The sequence below is a fragment of the Cervus elaphus genome, chromosome 15 (genome assembly GCF_910594005.1).
Source record: "Cervus elaphus chromosome 15, mCerEla1.1, whole genome shotgun sequence".
Taxonomy (NCBI): domain Eukaryota; kingdom Metazoa; phylum Chordata; class Mammalia; order Artiodactyla; family Cervidae; genus Cervus; species Cervus elaphus.
The window spans coordinates 76,749,590-76,767,574 of record NC_057829.1 but is presented as its reverse complement, the minus strand read 5'-3'; the positions used below and the strand labels follow the sequence as shown (position 1 = coordinate 76,767,574).

General features: G+C 35.8%; 1 protein-coding gene across 1 annotated transcript in view; it reads right to left on the bottom strand.

Annotated features, from left to right (window-relative positions):
- Positions 1 to 6,938: 6,938 nt before the first annotated feature.
- Positions 6,939 to 17,985, bottom strand: part of NHLRC2 (NHL repeat containing 2) — a 62,027-nt gene continuing 50,980 nt past the window's right edge. Inside the window, exon 11 of the mRNA XM_043925211.1 lies at positions 6,939 to 14,635. Coding sequence (XP_043781146.1) covers positions 14,379 to 14,635 — 257 coding nt within the window. The 3' untranslated portion in view covers positions 6,939 to 14,378. The remainder of the gene's footprint in view (positions 14,636 to 17,985) is intronic.

The following is a 17,985-nucleotide window of genomic DNA, read 5'->3' as shown; positions in this document are numbered from 1 at the left end:
TTTTGATGATCCAGTGGATGTTGGCAATTTGATCTCTGGTTCCTCTGCCTTTTCTAAATCCGGCTTGTACATCTGGAAGTTCTCAGTTCTCGTACTGTTGAAGCCTGGCTTGGAGAATTTTGAGCTTTACTGTGCTAGTTTGAGATGAGCACAATTGTGAGGTAGTTTGAGCATTCTTTGGCATTGCCTTTCTTTGGGATTGGAATGAAAACTGATCTTTTCCAGTCCTTTGGCCACTGCTGAGTTTTCCAGGTTTGCTGGCATATTGAGTGTAGCACTTTCACAGCATCATCTTTTAGGATTTGAAATAGCTCAACTGGAATTCCATCACTTCCACTAGCTTTGTTCGTAGTGATGCTTCCTAAGGCCCACTTGACTTCGCATTCCAGGATGCCTGGCTCTAGGTGAGTGATCACACCATCGTGATTATCTGGGTCATGAAGATCTTTTTTGTATAGTTCTTCTGTATATTCTTGCCACCTCTTCTTAATATCTTCTGCTTCTGTTAGGTCCATACCATTTCTGTCCTTTATTGTGCCCATCTTTGCATGAAACGTTCCCTTGGTATCTCTCATTTTCTTGAAGAAATCTCTAGTCTTTCCTATTCTATTGTTTTCCTCTATTTCTTTGCACTGATCACTGAGGAAGGCTTTCTTATCTCTCCTCGCTGTTCTTTGGAACTCTGCATTCAAATGAGTATATCTTTCCTTTTTCTTTGCCTTTACTTTTCTCCTACTGAAAGGCAAATTTCAGATTTCAGGAGCTTGGAAATCCATTTGCCTGTCATTTCAGTATCCAAGTTCCTTGATTATGTCTGCTCCTAAACAGCTGACTAGATAAGAATTGAGCACAAAACATCATCAATGTCTCGATGTATCCCATGTGTCATGAAAAAAAAAATAATCACAAAATAAAAAGCAATATATTTTTTGTAAAGCAGTTAAGATCAAGGTCACAAATCTGTTAAAGCACAATTACTGTATATTGTATAGCCCATGACTTTCTGTAAACCTTCATTTTAATGGATTTTAAAAATACTCTAAGTAAGATTTTATGTACATAAAGAATACTTAAAATATTTATTGTGGCATATTCATAAAGCAAAAGGGAAGTTATACAAAATTACTTATACTAACAACATAGCATTGTGTTATCTATAAGTGTTTTAGATAATTTTCTGAATCCTATTAAAAATCTGTATATCTTTAAATGTACTAGTATTTGAGTTGGTTTGTAGTGTGTGTATTTCATTCGAAAAAATGTTATAAAGCCCTAAGTCATAAATAACGAATTGTTATTATTTTGAAGTAAAAGTTAACAGAATTTTCCATATGTATTCCAAATCAGACTTTTAGAGTGATTCAGAATTTGAGGTCTTCTGGTCTCATTTACCACCCACTGTGATAAATACTGGATCCAACTATCTTACAACCTCTATCTGAAGACATTCATGGGCAGAGAACTCAGTGCTCTTGGCACATGAATGACTCAATGTTGGAGCATGGGCTAGTTGTTAGTCACTGGGCTAAGTTCTTTTCTAATGTTATCATAAAATAATTCTGTGAGGTATTAATAATCAGTTTAACAGATGAAGAAGCAATGCCAGAGGTGAAGTTACTTGCTCAAGGCCATTCTGTTATTCAGTGATTGTGTCAGGTCAGTTGACACAAATTCAGTGTTTTAGACATGCCACTATGCTGTGTGACAAATTCATTCTCACTTTACGTGATTTCTCTTCACATATTCCAAGATAACCATCACAGGCTTTCCTGACCCCTACACCCCAACAAAGAGTTTCTTATTCAGCACTGTTTCTCATATTATTAATACTTCTCAATGTCCTTCTGGTTACCTTTACCAGGATGCTGATTGTGGGAGACAGAATGTGATTTTGGGAGACAGAAATCATCTTTTTCCCACTTTCGTTTGCCCTCAAAGCTATAAATATTAATTTGTAAAAGATCAAACAATAGAAAAATATATCAGGTCAGTAAATACCAGTCCTTACCTATCCCCTGTATTTAACTCTATATTTTGTTGCTGATGTTAAGTCGCTCAGTCCTGTCCAACTCTTTGTGACCCCATGGGCTGCAGAATGCCAGGCTTCCCTGTCCTTCACCATCTCCGAGTTTGCTCAAACTTATGTGCATGGATTTGGTGATACCATCCAACCATCTCATCCTCTGTCGTCCCCTTCTCCTCCTGCCTTCAATCTTTCCCAACATCAGGGTCTTAACTCTGTATAGTTATTAGGAAATTATTGTGTCCCTTCTATTATCTATTTCTTGTTTCTCTCTATATTCAAGGCAGCCCTTGCTTTGAACAATTCTGGTGTGCAGTTTTAGGGACTACAGTTTAAATAGCACCAGTTGCCCAACAACACAACTTTCAGCTTCAGGTACAGCACCAGTTGCCCAACAACACAACTTTCAGCTTCAGGTATCATGGTATATTAACTGTGAGTAACTTACCTATGAACGGATGCATCCCGTGACCAGTGATTCATAATGTCACCTTCAAAGTCTATTAGTGACTGGTCACTGTTCATGTTTTTAGTTCATGTACAGACAGCAAATAATGTAGTTGTGTTGCCTTCTTGTTTTCTAGTCACAGAGCCATGTGACATTTTACAAAAGTGGAAAATCAAAAGAGGGAATTGGCCTAAAAGACAAAATGTACAGTGAGGGAATGAAAAGTGAAAACAGTGGAAGTGAAATTTGAATGGAATGTAAATACAGTTTCAGAGGAAATATCTGCCCAGGAGAATGTTTGATGGACTCTAGGTACACAAACAGAGAAACTTAGTGAGGGTGAACTTATTAACATAAATGAGGAAAGTGAATGTAATGAAAAGAATTCGCTGTCTCAGGGGACGTGACACTGGCCAAAAAAAAAAAAAAAACCACGTTAAATGAACTCTTAGAGATAACACAGCGCTTAAAGCACAAAGATTAAAATGCTGGTAACTGATCCAAACTTAGAAAGGAGCATGACAATTTGCCAGGGCAGAGAAAGGACACCTGCTTTGTCTCATAAATTTGTGATGAGAAGAAAGCAAACACTGTTCAAATAGTCTTGGTAAATTTTCTTAATGAAGAAATAAAAATTTTAACTCTCAATATTTGTAATGTTTTAAATTACAGTGTGCTAAATAAATATTAGCTTTATTTTTAAATTTCCCCCATACATTTATAATCATGAAAATATTTAATATTTTAATTAACAAATAGTTTTAAAGATCATGGAAAAATAATACTTTCTCCCATTGATTATCAAGATTGCTTTGCAGTTTCAGCTTGTATGCATGGTCATTTTTATAATCTTGCATTACTGTACATAGCAATGGCCATTTATGTAATTTGTGTGTGTGTAAACAAATGTGTACCTCTATGGAGATAGTTGTTTATTTTTAAGTAGAACTTAGTACCTTTTGACTCTTTACCCATTTTGCCTGTTCCTCACCTCCCAACCACCCATCCGTTCTCTACATCTATGAGCTCAGTTTTTTGGTTTGTGTTTTATGTTGTTCTTAGATTCACAAGAAAGTGAGATCATATGGTATTTGTCTGTCTGGTTTAATTTTGCTTATTATAATGCCCTCAAGGTCCATTCAAGTTGGTGCAAATGGCAAGATCTCCTTTTTTATGGCTAAATAATATTCTATTGTATATATTCATACATACACACATATATACATATACTATGCACACATACATGTATCACATTTTTTAATCCACTCATCCATAAATGGACACAGGGGTTTTTTTTCCCCTCATATCTTGGCTCTTGTAAATAATGCTGCAATGAACTTAAATTTCTTTGGATAAATACCCAGAAATGGAATTACTATGTCATATGATAGGTCTATTTTTATTTTTTTTAGGAACCTCCATACTGTTTTCCAGGGCTTCCCAGGTAGCTCAGCTGGTAAAGAATCTGCCTGCAATGCAGGAGACACCAGTTTGATTCCTGGGTCTGGAAGTTCTCCTGGAGAAAGGGTAGGCTACCCACTCCAATATTCTTGGCTTCCCTGGTGGCTCAGACAGTTAAGAATCTGCCGGGAGACCTGGGTTTGATCCCTGGGTTGGGAAGATCCCCTGGGAGGGCATGGCAACCCACTCCAGGATTCTTGCCTGGAGAATCCCCATGGACAGAGGAGCCTGGTGGGCTCCAGTCCGTGGGGTCACAAAGAGTCAGACATGACTGAGCGACTAAGGGCAGCACACAGTGTTTTCCAAGATTCACGATGGCTGCACCAGTTTACATCCTCACCAACAGGACACACACAGGGGTTCCCTTTCTCTACATCCTCACCAATAGTTTTTTGTTTTTGTCTTTTTGGTAATATATGTAGTTAAAAAACATAATAGGATATTTACATTACCACATTCTGCTGATGGACATTTAAGTTGTTTTAAGCTTTTCACTATTATGGTTGCTGACATTCTTTTGTCCATGTAGGCAAGTACTCTAATGAATGAATTTCTGTAAGTGCAACTACTGGGTCAAGACATTTATGCATTTAAAACTTTGATAGACATTGCCAAATAGCCCTTGAAAGAGATGTATAATTTATATTCCTTTAAGCCATTATAAAAGTGTCCAATTCCATGTGACCTCACCAAGTCTTCTTAAATCTTGCCAATTTCATGGGCAAAAAAGTCAAGTCTACCAGCAAATCTCATGGGTTTACCTCCAAGTGTCAGTACTATCCAGTTCTCCCATACTAAGCCAATTCATAATTAGCTTTTTAAAAAAGTTTTAAAATATCTATTGGGGTATAGTTGCTTTAGTTTCTACTGCATAACAAAGAGGATCAGCTCTACGTATACATACAGCCCCGCTTTTCTGGATTTCCTTCCCATTTAGGTCACCGCAGAGCACTGACTTCCCCGTGCGGTACAGTAGGCTCTCAGCTGTCTATTTATACATAGTAGTGTATATACATCAGTCCCAACCTCCCAATTCATCCCATTCCCCCTTTCCCCACTTTGTATCCGTAAGTTTGTTCTCGACGTCTGCATGTCTATTTCTGCTTTGTTAATAAGATTGTCTATACCAATCTGTCCAGATTCCACATATATCTGTTAATATACAATATTTTTCTCTGACTTTACTTTGAGTCTCTAACTCTACCCACATCTCTACAAATGACCCAATTTCATTCCTTTTTATGTTTAATATTACTATTCCACTGTATATATGTTGTTGTTGATTAGTTGCTGAGTCGTGTTTGATTTTTGCAACCCAATGGACTATAGCCCACCAGGCTCCTCTGTCCTTGGAATTTCCCAAGCAAGAATACTGGAGTGGGTTGCCATTTTCCTCTCCAGGGTATCTTCCCCACCCAGGGATAGAACCCACATCTCTTGTGTTGCAGGCAGATTCTTTACTGCTGAGCTGCTGGGGAAGCCCTTGTATTTATGTACCATATCTTATCCATCCACCCCTGTTGATGGACATTTAGGTTGTTCCCATGTCCTGGCTATTGTAAACTAGTGCTGTAATGAACACTGGGGTGCATGTCTTTTCGAATTATGGTTTTCTCTTGGGTACATGTCCAGTAGTGTGATTGCTGGGTCACATGGTAGTTCTATTTTTAGTTTTGAAAGGAAACTTTAGACTGTTTTCCATAGTGACTGTATATCAATTTACATTCCCACCAACAGTGCAAGAGAGTTCCCTCTTCTCCACACTCTCTCCAACATTTAATGTTTGTAGAATTTTTGATGGTCGTTCTGACAGATTTGAGGTGATACCTCATTGTAGTTTTGATTTGCATTTAAGCGATATTGAGCATCTTTTCATGTGTTTCTTGGCCATCTGCACATCTTTTTTGGAGAAATGTCTATTTAGACTTTCCACTCTTTTTTATTGTTTTTGTGATATTAAGCTGCATGAGATGTTTGTATATTTCGGAAACTCATCTTTTGTCAGTTGTTTCGTTTGCAAATATTTCCTCCCATTCTGAGGATTGTCTTTTTGCCTTGTGTATGGTTTCCTTTGCTGTACAGAAGTTTTTAAGTTTAATTATGTCCATTTATTTTATTCTCATTACTCTAGGTGGTGGGTCAGAGAAAGATCTTGCTGCAATTTATGTCCAAGGAGTGTTCTATGCTTTCCTCTAAGAATTTTATAGTGTCTGGCCTTATATATAGGTCTTTAATCTACTTTGAATTTATTTTTATGTATGGTGTTAGGGAGTGTCCTAATTTCATTCTTTTACACATAGCTGTCCAGTTTTTCCAGCACTACTTATTGAAGGAAGCAATCTTTGCTCCATTGTATATTCTGGCCTCCTTTGTCATAGATTAGGTGATCACAGGTGTGTGGATTTATCTCTGGGTTTTCTCTTCTGTTCCACTGATCTGTATTTTTGTTTTTGCGCCAGGACCATATTGTCTTGCATAATTAACTCTTTATTGCTTGGACTAATAGCTTTCTAACTGCTTCCTCTCTCTTGGCCTTATCTCTCATAATCCATTTTTCACACAGCAGGCACAGAGATCTTTAAAAACAAACTAGATCACAATCCCTGTTAAAAATTCCTTAATGGCTTCTAGCTTAACTTTGAAATGCTAGAGGATGCACATCACTCAATTTTGGCTGCTGCCTACCCTCTTGACATTATCCCCATCCTCCCGACCCCCTTCCAGTGCAGCAAGTTTGTACCAGCCTCACTGCCTTCTCTTTTTTAATGGAATGAAGTACATGCAGTTGTATTATCCATAACCCCTGGTTTTAACCCCTCTCCCTAAAACTCCTGAATCACTTAACACAAAAGCTAGGATCATAAGACTCACATCTATTGGTCACCCTCATCTCACCTCCCGGACTCCTCCAACCCAAACTATGCACCATTTTTAATCTGGATGATAGGATTCCAAGCAGTAAAATGATCTCATGGTATACTTAAAACAGCATAAAAAAGAGAAACATAGCTTTAGAGGGAAAATATTTAATCTATTTCATGAAAAAAAAATGTACAAAGCTTTAGAAAAGAGGCATTAGGTTTCAGTGTACAGTATAAACACATTCTGGTTTTCTATAATCACATGTATTATACACTTCTTTTGAGTTGGAAATGAAGGCCACTGTGCTCTCATTCCAAACCATCTTCTCTTAACACATGTACTTGAAAAAGTCACTGAAAACAGACTTGAAATAAATGTAGAAATACAGTGTTGTACAAAAATATATTACTCTATCTACATGAAATGCTCACAAATGCAGACCAAGTCAATTCTTTTAGAACTCAACTAAGTCTAATACATGATCCTGTAAATTGGATTTCAATCGCATTCTTTATCTTTGAAGAAAAATTAGATATAATCAAACTCTTGGAATGATAGAAGTGAAGTCAGCACAGCAGACCAACACTATTCTCAAAGATAAAACCACAACTTAGTACACACACAAGAGGGGAAGAGTCTGAGTTTTTAAAACTTGACAAATTTATGAAATGTTACAATTTGAAAGTGATTGTGTGTATATATGTATGTATATGTGTATGTATGTGATATATATGTATCACAGCAAACTTTGATTAATCCATAACCCACATGTAAAGTGATGACAGCAATTAAAGCATTTCTAAACTGACTCTCAATGCATCCTAACAGTGAAAACTTAAACCTTTAAAAAATATTAACCTATGTATAACATAATTAGAAACATATACCTCCAAGTAGAGTAAAATTGATTTTAAAGTCATGTAGCACACTGTTCTCCTTCTTTAGAAATGGACATATGAAGAATTTTAGAAAAAAAAATTTACCACAACAAAACCAATCTACTATATCTGTCATTTGTGGAACTATATAGTTCCTCATTGCAACTTCTACAGACACTGTTTTCAAAGACAGGGAAGCCTAAGGTGTGGAGTGGATGTGGTTGTGTATTTCTACAGGTAAATTTGGGTGATGAACATCAGAGGCACACAGAGAAAGTACATTCCAACTCCACACACACACTTGTTAGCATCTGAACATGTAATGAACACAACAGGTAGCCCATTCTGCACATGCTCACAGAGTTAACACATTTCTGGTGGGACTAAGAATAATGATGACAAAAATCTAAAAATAGAAGATAGTTCCAAGACTGAGCCCATCTTCATTTTCAGAAATTAATGTGTCTATTTTTACCTTTCATTACCATAATTTATCAACTGTTTTACCCTATATACCTTAACACATAGTTTTTATGAGCATAGCACACTAGATAATCAAAAATACTATTTAAACTGGTTCTATTCAAATTTGAGGATTGCTTTTTTCCCCCTCTATTATGAGGCCTCATTTCAAACATAAATATGTAACCCAGTATATTAAAAGCAAAAGGTAATAAATTCCACTGTCCCTTTAACTCATAAAAAAATCTGACAATTTTGCTTAATTCTGTACTACTGAAAAACACCAGCTCTGAAAGTTGCTCCTTTAAGAGGAAGGAATTCATACCATGCCCTGACATGTTCCAAAAATGCTTGCGAGTATGTGGCTGTTTAGTGCTTCACCAAGCTTGTTCAGGGCTTTTCAGGATATGGTTGGTACAGGGCAGGAAGTAGATTTGGAAGTACTTACAATTCTTTCCTTTTGATCACGGGGCTTTCAACAGAATAAAATGTCCTTTGGTCCACTTGAGAGTGACATGCCAGTGTGGAAAAGGGACGTCCCAAACAAGGAATAACTACAGCCAGGCTGACAGTCCACAGGTATCTGGGGTTCTCACTTTCCAACTCCAACTTCTGACAGAAACTAAACCGAATCCGCACACCGCGAAACACAGGGGATGCAGTCAGAGAAGCCGGCCGCACCGCCTCCTGCTCTGCTCTTCCCAGGCTGCGGTCAGACCGGCAGCCCTGGCCCAAACCAGCCAGGCTGACCGCAGTCTAATAGTAAAAGGGCCAAGGCGTGCAGGGCACGGAATACACACAGGAGGCTAGTCCAGCCTCTAGCTCTTAATGCCATGCTTTCTATTATCCTACTGCAAGGAAAAGAGGGGGGTGGGGACACACTTTTAAATATTCAGAACAAAATCATGATTTATGGTTACTGTGAATTCATTTAAATAAACTGTGTGCCACTGGAAGAGAAAAGGAGGAAATCTTGGTGATTAACAGTTAATTCTACTTGTAAAGTATAACACTCCCATGTCTTAAAGTTGATGCACATTTCCTTATAGATTTCTGATTTGGAATTTTATAACAATATTAACAAATTCTAGTAATATTTAAATTAGCAGATGATAAATGAAAAACATTTCCATTCTTGTAACTGGATGCTCATGAATCATAATCCGTGGTAGGCAGCATTCTACTTCAGACCTTTTAATAGTACCTAAACCTGGAATAATAGGTTGACCTGGTGAAAACTTTACTAGAATGGAATTGCATATATCTTGAGTCCTGGGGGGCAGAGTGGGGTAAGGTCTATATACTGCAGTAGTTATTAAGCAAGTAGGCTGATGATTCTGTGTGTTAACAGACGGGCCGAGTATTATGTTTCTATAGCTCACTTTGGTCACTAAAACAGTTATCTTCTTAAATATGAACAAGCTTTCAAAGGTTTGAGACAGTCCTGTACTAAGAATACGGTTATACTTGTGACAAGGTCTTATAATTACCTTCTGAAGACCAATTAAAATAGCATTGTTGGAACTAATACTGAATGGCTAGTTAATTCTTTAATACATCCATCTGCCAAGAAAAACTCTTGATAATATCTGAATTTCAGAAAGAATGGTACATAAAATCTTCTGAGAGAAACAATGATACAGACTGTTCCAAACCCTGAAGGATAACTATGTATAATGAAAAGTCCAAAAAGCTGATATAATTAAATGGATTTACTTTAAACTTCAAAAACAATCACTACTAGGACTTTTATAAGTTCTTTGGGTTGATTAGTTACTATATATAACTATGGAAGATTTATGCTTTAAAAAAAACCAAACAAACACTTTTAAAGGCAGGCATAAAAGCATGGTAGTTGAGTAGATGCACCCAGGTTGGGCCAGTCCTAAATGTCTGATCTCAATTACGCTGGTCTAATTGCTTACCACTTCTTTGTGTCTCAGTTTCCTCATCAGAGAAATAAGGAAAACTAGAACCTCTCTCCTAAGGTGGTTGTGAGGATTAAACTAGTTAATGCACAGAAAGCACTTAGAAAAGTGCCGGGCACATAGTTAGCACTGAATAGATTTAGCTATTATTCTTATAACTTTATTCAAATACTGCAAAGGCTTAAGAAAGCATTCACAAAAATAAATACTCTTAATCCCAGTTTGTTTTCACTCTATGCCTAGGAGTAGAGCTAGAAATTAGGAGATCTGTGTTCAAATAAAAGATCCATCACCCACTAGTCACTCTTAATCATTCAACAAAACTGGCTGAGCAACTGCCTACACCGGGCACCTCTCCAGCATCAGGCAATTATTCGGGGAGTGCTGAACTTGAGACGTGAAGCCAACATTTTAAGTTGCTTCCTCATCTGTAAAATGGACAGAAGATCTACCTGTCTGATTTGTGAGGCAAAATGCATGAAGGCACTTGGAAGAGCACCATCAGTGGATATTCCAGGAACATGGTTTAGGGTATGTCTGGACTTTCTCAAAGGAAGTTCATTAGTCATCATTACAGGTCTTAAAAAACTTCTTAAAACTGTAGGTTTGTTTCTTTATAACATCGTTTATAAAACAGTAATATATTTATTATAAAACTATTTCTCTTCTTGAATCCCAGCACTGCGGAGAGTATTAACATACCACACAGTTGGTAGAGGAATAGTTTCCTTTAGAAACTGCAGTTGCAAAGAAAGTGTGAAGCCATGTGTTTCATGGTCATAAATTATTATCATTATTATTAATGACCAATAACTGGCAGTTTCATTATCTACTAACTGCTATACAAATACTATTTCACTGAGCCCTTACAGCAACCCCATAAGGCAGGTATAGTGACCCCATTTTATAGGGCAGAATCCAAGTGACTGCAGAGTCTGTGTTTATAAACACTATACTACATCACACAATAAAAATACTAGCAGCAAAAGCCACAATTATTTTTGTCTCCACCAAATCACAAACTGAAGAGAACTGGTAGATCAAAGAGCTCTAAACTGAGTTCTGATCTTTCTTGATAAAAGTGACTTCAGAAAAAGTTATTATGTAAATAGTGCTTACTGTTCAGTTCATTTTAAGTCTTTAAAAGCATATTCCCAGTTGTTTTTTTTTTAAATAACCCATTGCTCAATTAAAAAAAATGAAAAAGTAGAAAATATTCACAACTCCACAATTAAAAAAAAACAGAAAAAGCTGAAAATATTCACAATTCCACCATTCACAGTCCACCACATGACACAGTCCCTCTGCATATATTTTCATGCAATTCATGAGTTAAGAAATTTAGTTTTTGATGACTGTTCCTATGTCAAATATAATGGTTAGACTGTTTCTAATCGACAGATATAAACTAATACTAAATGTTAGGCAAGTAGAAAATTACTATATTACAGAGGTATGTAATGTTAATGTCTTCCCAAATTTTCCAACTATGAAAAAGCAAGCAGAGAGCAACTTATCTCAGTGGTACTATCTCCAGACTATACTGGCTATGCGAGAAATTTAGTTGATCTTTGTATCTGTGTAAGTATATAGACATGTACATTTATCTACATATACTAAGCTTTTGGGGGGCTGTGTTAAGATTTATAGCTTTCTGCAGGCCTGATAATACTATAGGTAAATATATTATTACAATAGCTTAGGAGAAAGTTGCTTAGTCATTGAATTTTGTCGAAGTTACACTTACGGGTGATTAAACTGTAAAGTCTTCCCTTGTGGACAGGTTAAATATTTGCTTGAGCATTTCCAAGATAACCAAAATTATTTTCAGAGATATCAATCCTGAGTATAAGTTCAGAAAAGAGAATTTTACCATTTGTGAAGTGATGTAAAGAATGTTGGAAAAAAACAGTGACAAAGAAGCAGAATAATTTAGGGCAAAGATCCAGGTATTGTGTCTGAGTGTATGTAATGCCACATTACTGGCATTTTGATTATGGTGACTAACACTAAAATCGTTTTTCAAACTATCACTGAACATAACTTTTGCTTTTCTTCATGCCATAAATTTAAAAACAGACTCAGGAATCACAAAAGTTTTTAAAAATGCACTTTCTAGTGCTCTCTCTTATGTAAGAGGTTTATTATGTTAGTCATAAATTCTAAGAACCTATCTATATTGCTTAACATGATTTACAAAAAATCATGTAATCTGTATACATAATATTTTAAATGTGAAAAACAATGTAGATTACTGGATGGGTAAGAATAAGAATGTTCAATAGAACTGTAGTTAAAAATCAAGAAGAGTATAAGCTTAATACAAACAGAAAACTCTATACAGCCAAAATGAACATTAATATATTCTAGAAATATTTTTGGATTTTAATGTACATGAAAATATATACTGTGTGTAAGTTCATGCATAATACTGCAAAAATAATTATCAAGCATTCCTGCATTAGTGAGTTAAAAGTGTATATGTTTTCTTCAGAGAGTGAAATTGTTTATGTCCTTAAATAGGAAAAAATTAAGCCAAACTATTTTCATTCTGTCCAGCTGGAAATGAGAAGTATAATAATAAAATGAGATTTTAAAAATGACTATGGCCTATTCTCCATAAAAGAGAATGTCAATATTATACATTCTTTTATTACAGAACATTTTTTTTTATGGAGAGGAAAGGTTTATGAGGTACTTATATATATATATATATATATATGCATATACATAAATAATTTTAAACAGAATTTCTTTTAACTTTACATTTATTCTTCTCTTTAAAAATAGCTTTAGGAGGCTACAAATTAGTCATGATCTATGCATTCCCTTACTTCATATTTAGGTAATCTGAAATAGTATGTTCAAAACTGTATTTCAAAAGAATATAAAGATATGGGCAGATGATTATGCTTAAAAAATTACAATTCAAATTGTGCACTGGTTTTGAAGCGAGAAGGTGTATTATGTTATATTATTGTCTATAAATATTTACTGAATAAGTATGATTCACCTGTTGTTTTTAAAATCTTGTAAGCTGATTAAACCACAAACATGTGGAATCAGTTTTAGTAAAAACAAGCAGAGTCTTTTAAAATAGTTATAAAGAGAAAGCATCATTGAAAAAAATAACCTTTCCAAAATCTTCTGGTGACTATTTCTTTTAAGGTTAGAAAAAAACATACCAAAAACAGGATCATCAAGTCAGTGTATGTTTCAGCCTTAATATTTTAAAGTAATATATTAAGATATACTATACATAATGAAAGCATAAAAGTGCTTCATATTGAAATTTTCACCTTGAAGGCTTAACAGCTATTTTTAAAAACATCACAACAATGATCATTTAAATTCTCAATATGGGAACCAAAAAAACCCCAAACCTAGCAAATCTGCATTTAATGCTTCAACTGAAATGTAAATTTCTAATACAACATACATACCCATTTGCATCGGACTTAGCGGTAACAATTAATTCTTTACCATTAAGTGGTGTCACATGCAGTAATGTGTTCTGAAGTCCCTCTCTCCTTGAAAGTCATAATATTTCTAAGGAGTCATTCATTGCTAAGACTGTTCATTCATTACTAAAACTATTCATTCAGAAAAACGTTAAAAGGAGTCTGTATATGTCCTTAGAGACTCTAACTTTCAGAAATATAGAAATATATTTTCTGTATATAGAAATATACAGAATATTTAACATACCATTAATAATGGTATGCTAAAATAGCAAATAATTTATAACCATAAATATATCTCAAATGAGAAAATCACAGAAGAGAACAAGGAACATTTTTACCACCTAGATGCTCTTTAAGCTACTACTGTGATGAAAAGACATTTTTTTTTCTTGACCTAAAACAGACCTTACACCTTGAATGGCAAGTGTCCTTATACCAACACACAGACTGGATCTTAAGCACTGTTTAAAGTTACTGTGAAATCTACACATTCTGATGTGCTGCTTCATAAAAGGTAAAAAAGTTAGTTAAAATATTTGGTATCATTATTGTTATCAGTATTCACTGAAAATTATCTTTCCTGTAACACGGCCTTAAGTCTTGTGCCAAGTAACAGCCCAGATTACAGAATCATGTTTCGAATCATGGTCAGTGACTTTGCTGGTACACAGCCAGAATGAAGGAATTTGTCTATAATAATTAAATAAGCAGCATGCTTTATTTTAATATCAGTTGCTAGAACTGAACAATGGGTTTCTGGGTACCCAGAGGCAGAAATAAAGTTTCTTTTCATAAATTACAGTGATGGTGGGGATATCAAGAAGAGGCAGCACTGGGTTGCTAGTCAGCTTGCTAAAATATATACTTGAGTTCTACTGGAGGTATGCAGTCTTGCTGTGTCTCAGTTATTTGCAAAGGCTGGCTGAACAAAATTCCCTTCATCATACAGGCACTACTGTCTGCGCTACAGTAATAGAGAAACACGCTGATAGACAGAATGGCCTCAAGTGATAAACAATCTCCAGGAATCTGCAGTGAGATTGTTGGTTGATTGGAAATGCTCTCTATCTCTCCAGATGGTATCTGTCCTTGAAGAAGCCATTCATTGCCTAGAAAATAAAGAGATAAATTATTAAGACTGCATAAGAAGTTGAGTAGGAAATCAGACAGACTTTACAAACACTAGATTTACTCAACTAACAATATTTACTGAAAGCCTCTAAATGCCAGGCATTGTGCTCTGTGTGAGGGACACAAGATATAAGAAGTCCTAGTCTAGTTATCCTGATATCAAATTAAAATTCTTTCTTTGAACACTGCAAACATAAATATAAATTAATTTTTATTGAAATCAAGATGAATATTACAAGTATGGTTATAGATTTAAAATGTGGTAAAATTAAAATGAAAATGTAAAACTGAAACCTGTTAGTAAGTCCTAGAAATAAACATAAGACACTTCAGAAAATAGTTAATTTTTACCAGATAAAAGTGTCTAGAAATATAATATGCAAACTACAAAACAAGCTAGGGAATACAAACATATGTACAACTCTGCAATGACTTTCCAGTAAAGACAGTGATGAATTATTGACTATCCAAGGGTAATAAAAAAAAAAATTGATTTTTTTTTTCAGAAACAAGTAACACTGCATACATTATTCCAATGGACTCAATGTAAAAAACAGATCTTTGTTTACTTCATGTTAATACATAAGACTCCTCTGAGACTTAAATATATAAATCATCTATACAACAAACATCTAAAAATCACTAAAAATCTGTCTTCTAGTATTAAAGTTTTTAAAATGTCTTCATTCACCCAGTGTCTTCTCCCCAAAGGAACGTGTGTGTCACCCTGAGGAAGCACGTACCTAGGCTGACAGCGTTAGAGGGGCTTAGCTATTAAGAGCCAGTATTTGGGAAATGCAGGGCATGCTTTCCTGCCATCTGAAATAGAATACACTGAACATAATCTAACGACTTACCAACAACTCAGGGCTATCTGTACAAAAACTGGACCATCTACTGAGCAGTGATGAAATTCTATGTCTATTTTTTAGCTTCTCTTTCTGTTTTGACTTCAGGATGAGTCGACAGACTACAGCACCTGTCTCTACCTGTCCTCTTCATCTCTCCTTTAGTTTATTGCTTCTAATATTCTGTTGATTGAAAAATTAAATTTGAGAAAAATATATCAAGAGTAAGGAAAATGTGAAAGGTGAGACTCTAAAGAGTTAAATGCAGAGCTTTTAAATATAATTCCTTTTAAAGTCTCTGGCCTTCTTTGCTTATTTCTGGACTGAGGAGTATGTTTGATTTTGTTATACAGCAGATTAGTAGGGGAACTTCTTATATTTTAAATGAAAACAGGAAAATAATAAATTATGCTATTTTAATGTCCAGGTTTAGAAATAAAAGTGTTTCTGTAGACAATTTTCAGATACTTCACATGAAGGATTTGTGAAGCACAACATGCCCTTGGGACTTTTATACTGCCATTTATTTATTAATTTATTGGCTTAAAACCTTCCCATAAATGCTGGCAGCTTTAAGATTAGACCCACCAAAATTTAGTTAAAAATCAGTGTTATGGTCTCTAAGTAACAGGCCAAGAAGAAAAAAATGTCCTTTAATCACAGGTTTACAAATGTACCCTACAAAATAATATTCAAAGACTTAAATTATTAGAATTCTTGCTTGAAAGTTTATTTGTCCCTATACAAAAAAAAAAAAAAGTTTCTCTGGTGGCTCAGAGGTAAAGATTCTGCCTGCAGTGCAGGAGATGCGGGTTTGATCCTTGGGTGAGGAAGATCCCCTGAAGAAGGAAATGGCAACCCATTCCAGTCATGGCAATCCATTTTCCATTGCTTGGAAAATCCCATGGACAGAGGAGGCTGGCGGGCTACCGTCCATAGGGTCACAAAGAGTTGGATATGAGTTGGCAACTAATGCACAACAATACAATAAAAATGGAACCCATGGGACTTCCCTGGTGGTTCAGTGGTTGAGAATTTGCCCTGCAATGCAGGGGACACAGGTTCATTCCCTGGTAGGGGAACAAAGATCCCACATGCCACAACTAGAGAGCCCATGTACTGAAAGGACAGATCTGTGTGCTACGGCTAAGACCTGGTGCAGCTAAATAAGTTTTAAAAAAAAAAAAAAAAAGAAAAAAAAAAAAAAATGGAACCCATGCCTTGGCTAAGTGTTAAGGTAATTAAGAATTTTCTCTCTAGATTATTTAATTTTCCTTTAACACTATCTATATTTTGTATTCTAATAACTCAATATTAATATCATTAACTTGTGTAATTGACAAAGTAGAATTAAAATAAGCATGTTAATTTACCAATATCCTGCTTAAAAATAATGTTTAATTTCACAGAGAGAAATTAAATTAACATGATCTCCCAGTGATGCAATGCTTTCAGACTAATGGACCTAGGCCGAACAGCTGAACTGGCAGTCGAGGACTTGCTCTAAACTAACTGAGGAATGAATGGCCAGGGTCTGAGTTCTCTTCTGCCCACAAGGCTAGCTCCAAACATCCTCTAGTGCTGCATGGCTCAGAACTCTCCTCTGCATGGAGTGGATGGTGGTGATCTTCTCACAGGCTCAGTTGGTCCCTCCGGAGCCAACACACATTGTCTTCTGGCTAGCCTACCAAGAGCTCTCTGCTCTCTTGCTGTGGATTCCAAGCGGGCAGCTGCAGGACAATAGCTGCTGCCCTGAGAATGTACCAAGGTAAGAAGGCATAAAGCCTGGATCTGGGTAATGTACAAAAGAAAAGTGTGTGAGAGGGCATGAGAGAGGCGGAGTAGGGCAGGAAACTGAAAGCTGAGTGAGAACATGTGAAAGAGCGTGGGAGACTAGGACAGAGGAAGATCACTAGAGACAAGAAGTCAGAATTCATTTATGGACTACAACTATTTCACTTTGAAATTACTGTCTACTCTGTTAGAGATGCTAGAAAGCACTGCTATAAGACAAGTAGTATACTGATTACTTGTTAATTCATGAAATAAGTTCACACTGATTCAGATACACACCCAAGTCTTAACATAATTTACAGTAACTGAATACTTTGAGAATAGGCTCAAACAAGAAGTGTTGTTCTTAGGCTAAAAGATCGCAAATTAGAGAGTGAGGACAAAGGCTCTGCCTGAATTCTAATCATAGTAATTTGTTTGTATTCAGTTACACATCCTCCTCCAACAATGTTTTTTCTTCTACTCGAATGGCATACTTTTAAGCAAAGGCTTTGGCATTCATTTTCTTGTAGCAAGCAAGTTAATGGGGCTCAAGTTCTACTTTGGGAATCTCTAGAGAAGAAAACACAGATTCAGGCTTAATAACTGGTCTCAATGGACATGAATCTGAGCAAACTCTGGGAGACAGTGAAGGACAGAGAAGCCTGGTGTGCTATAGTCCATGAGGTCACAAAGAGTTGGACATG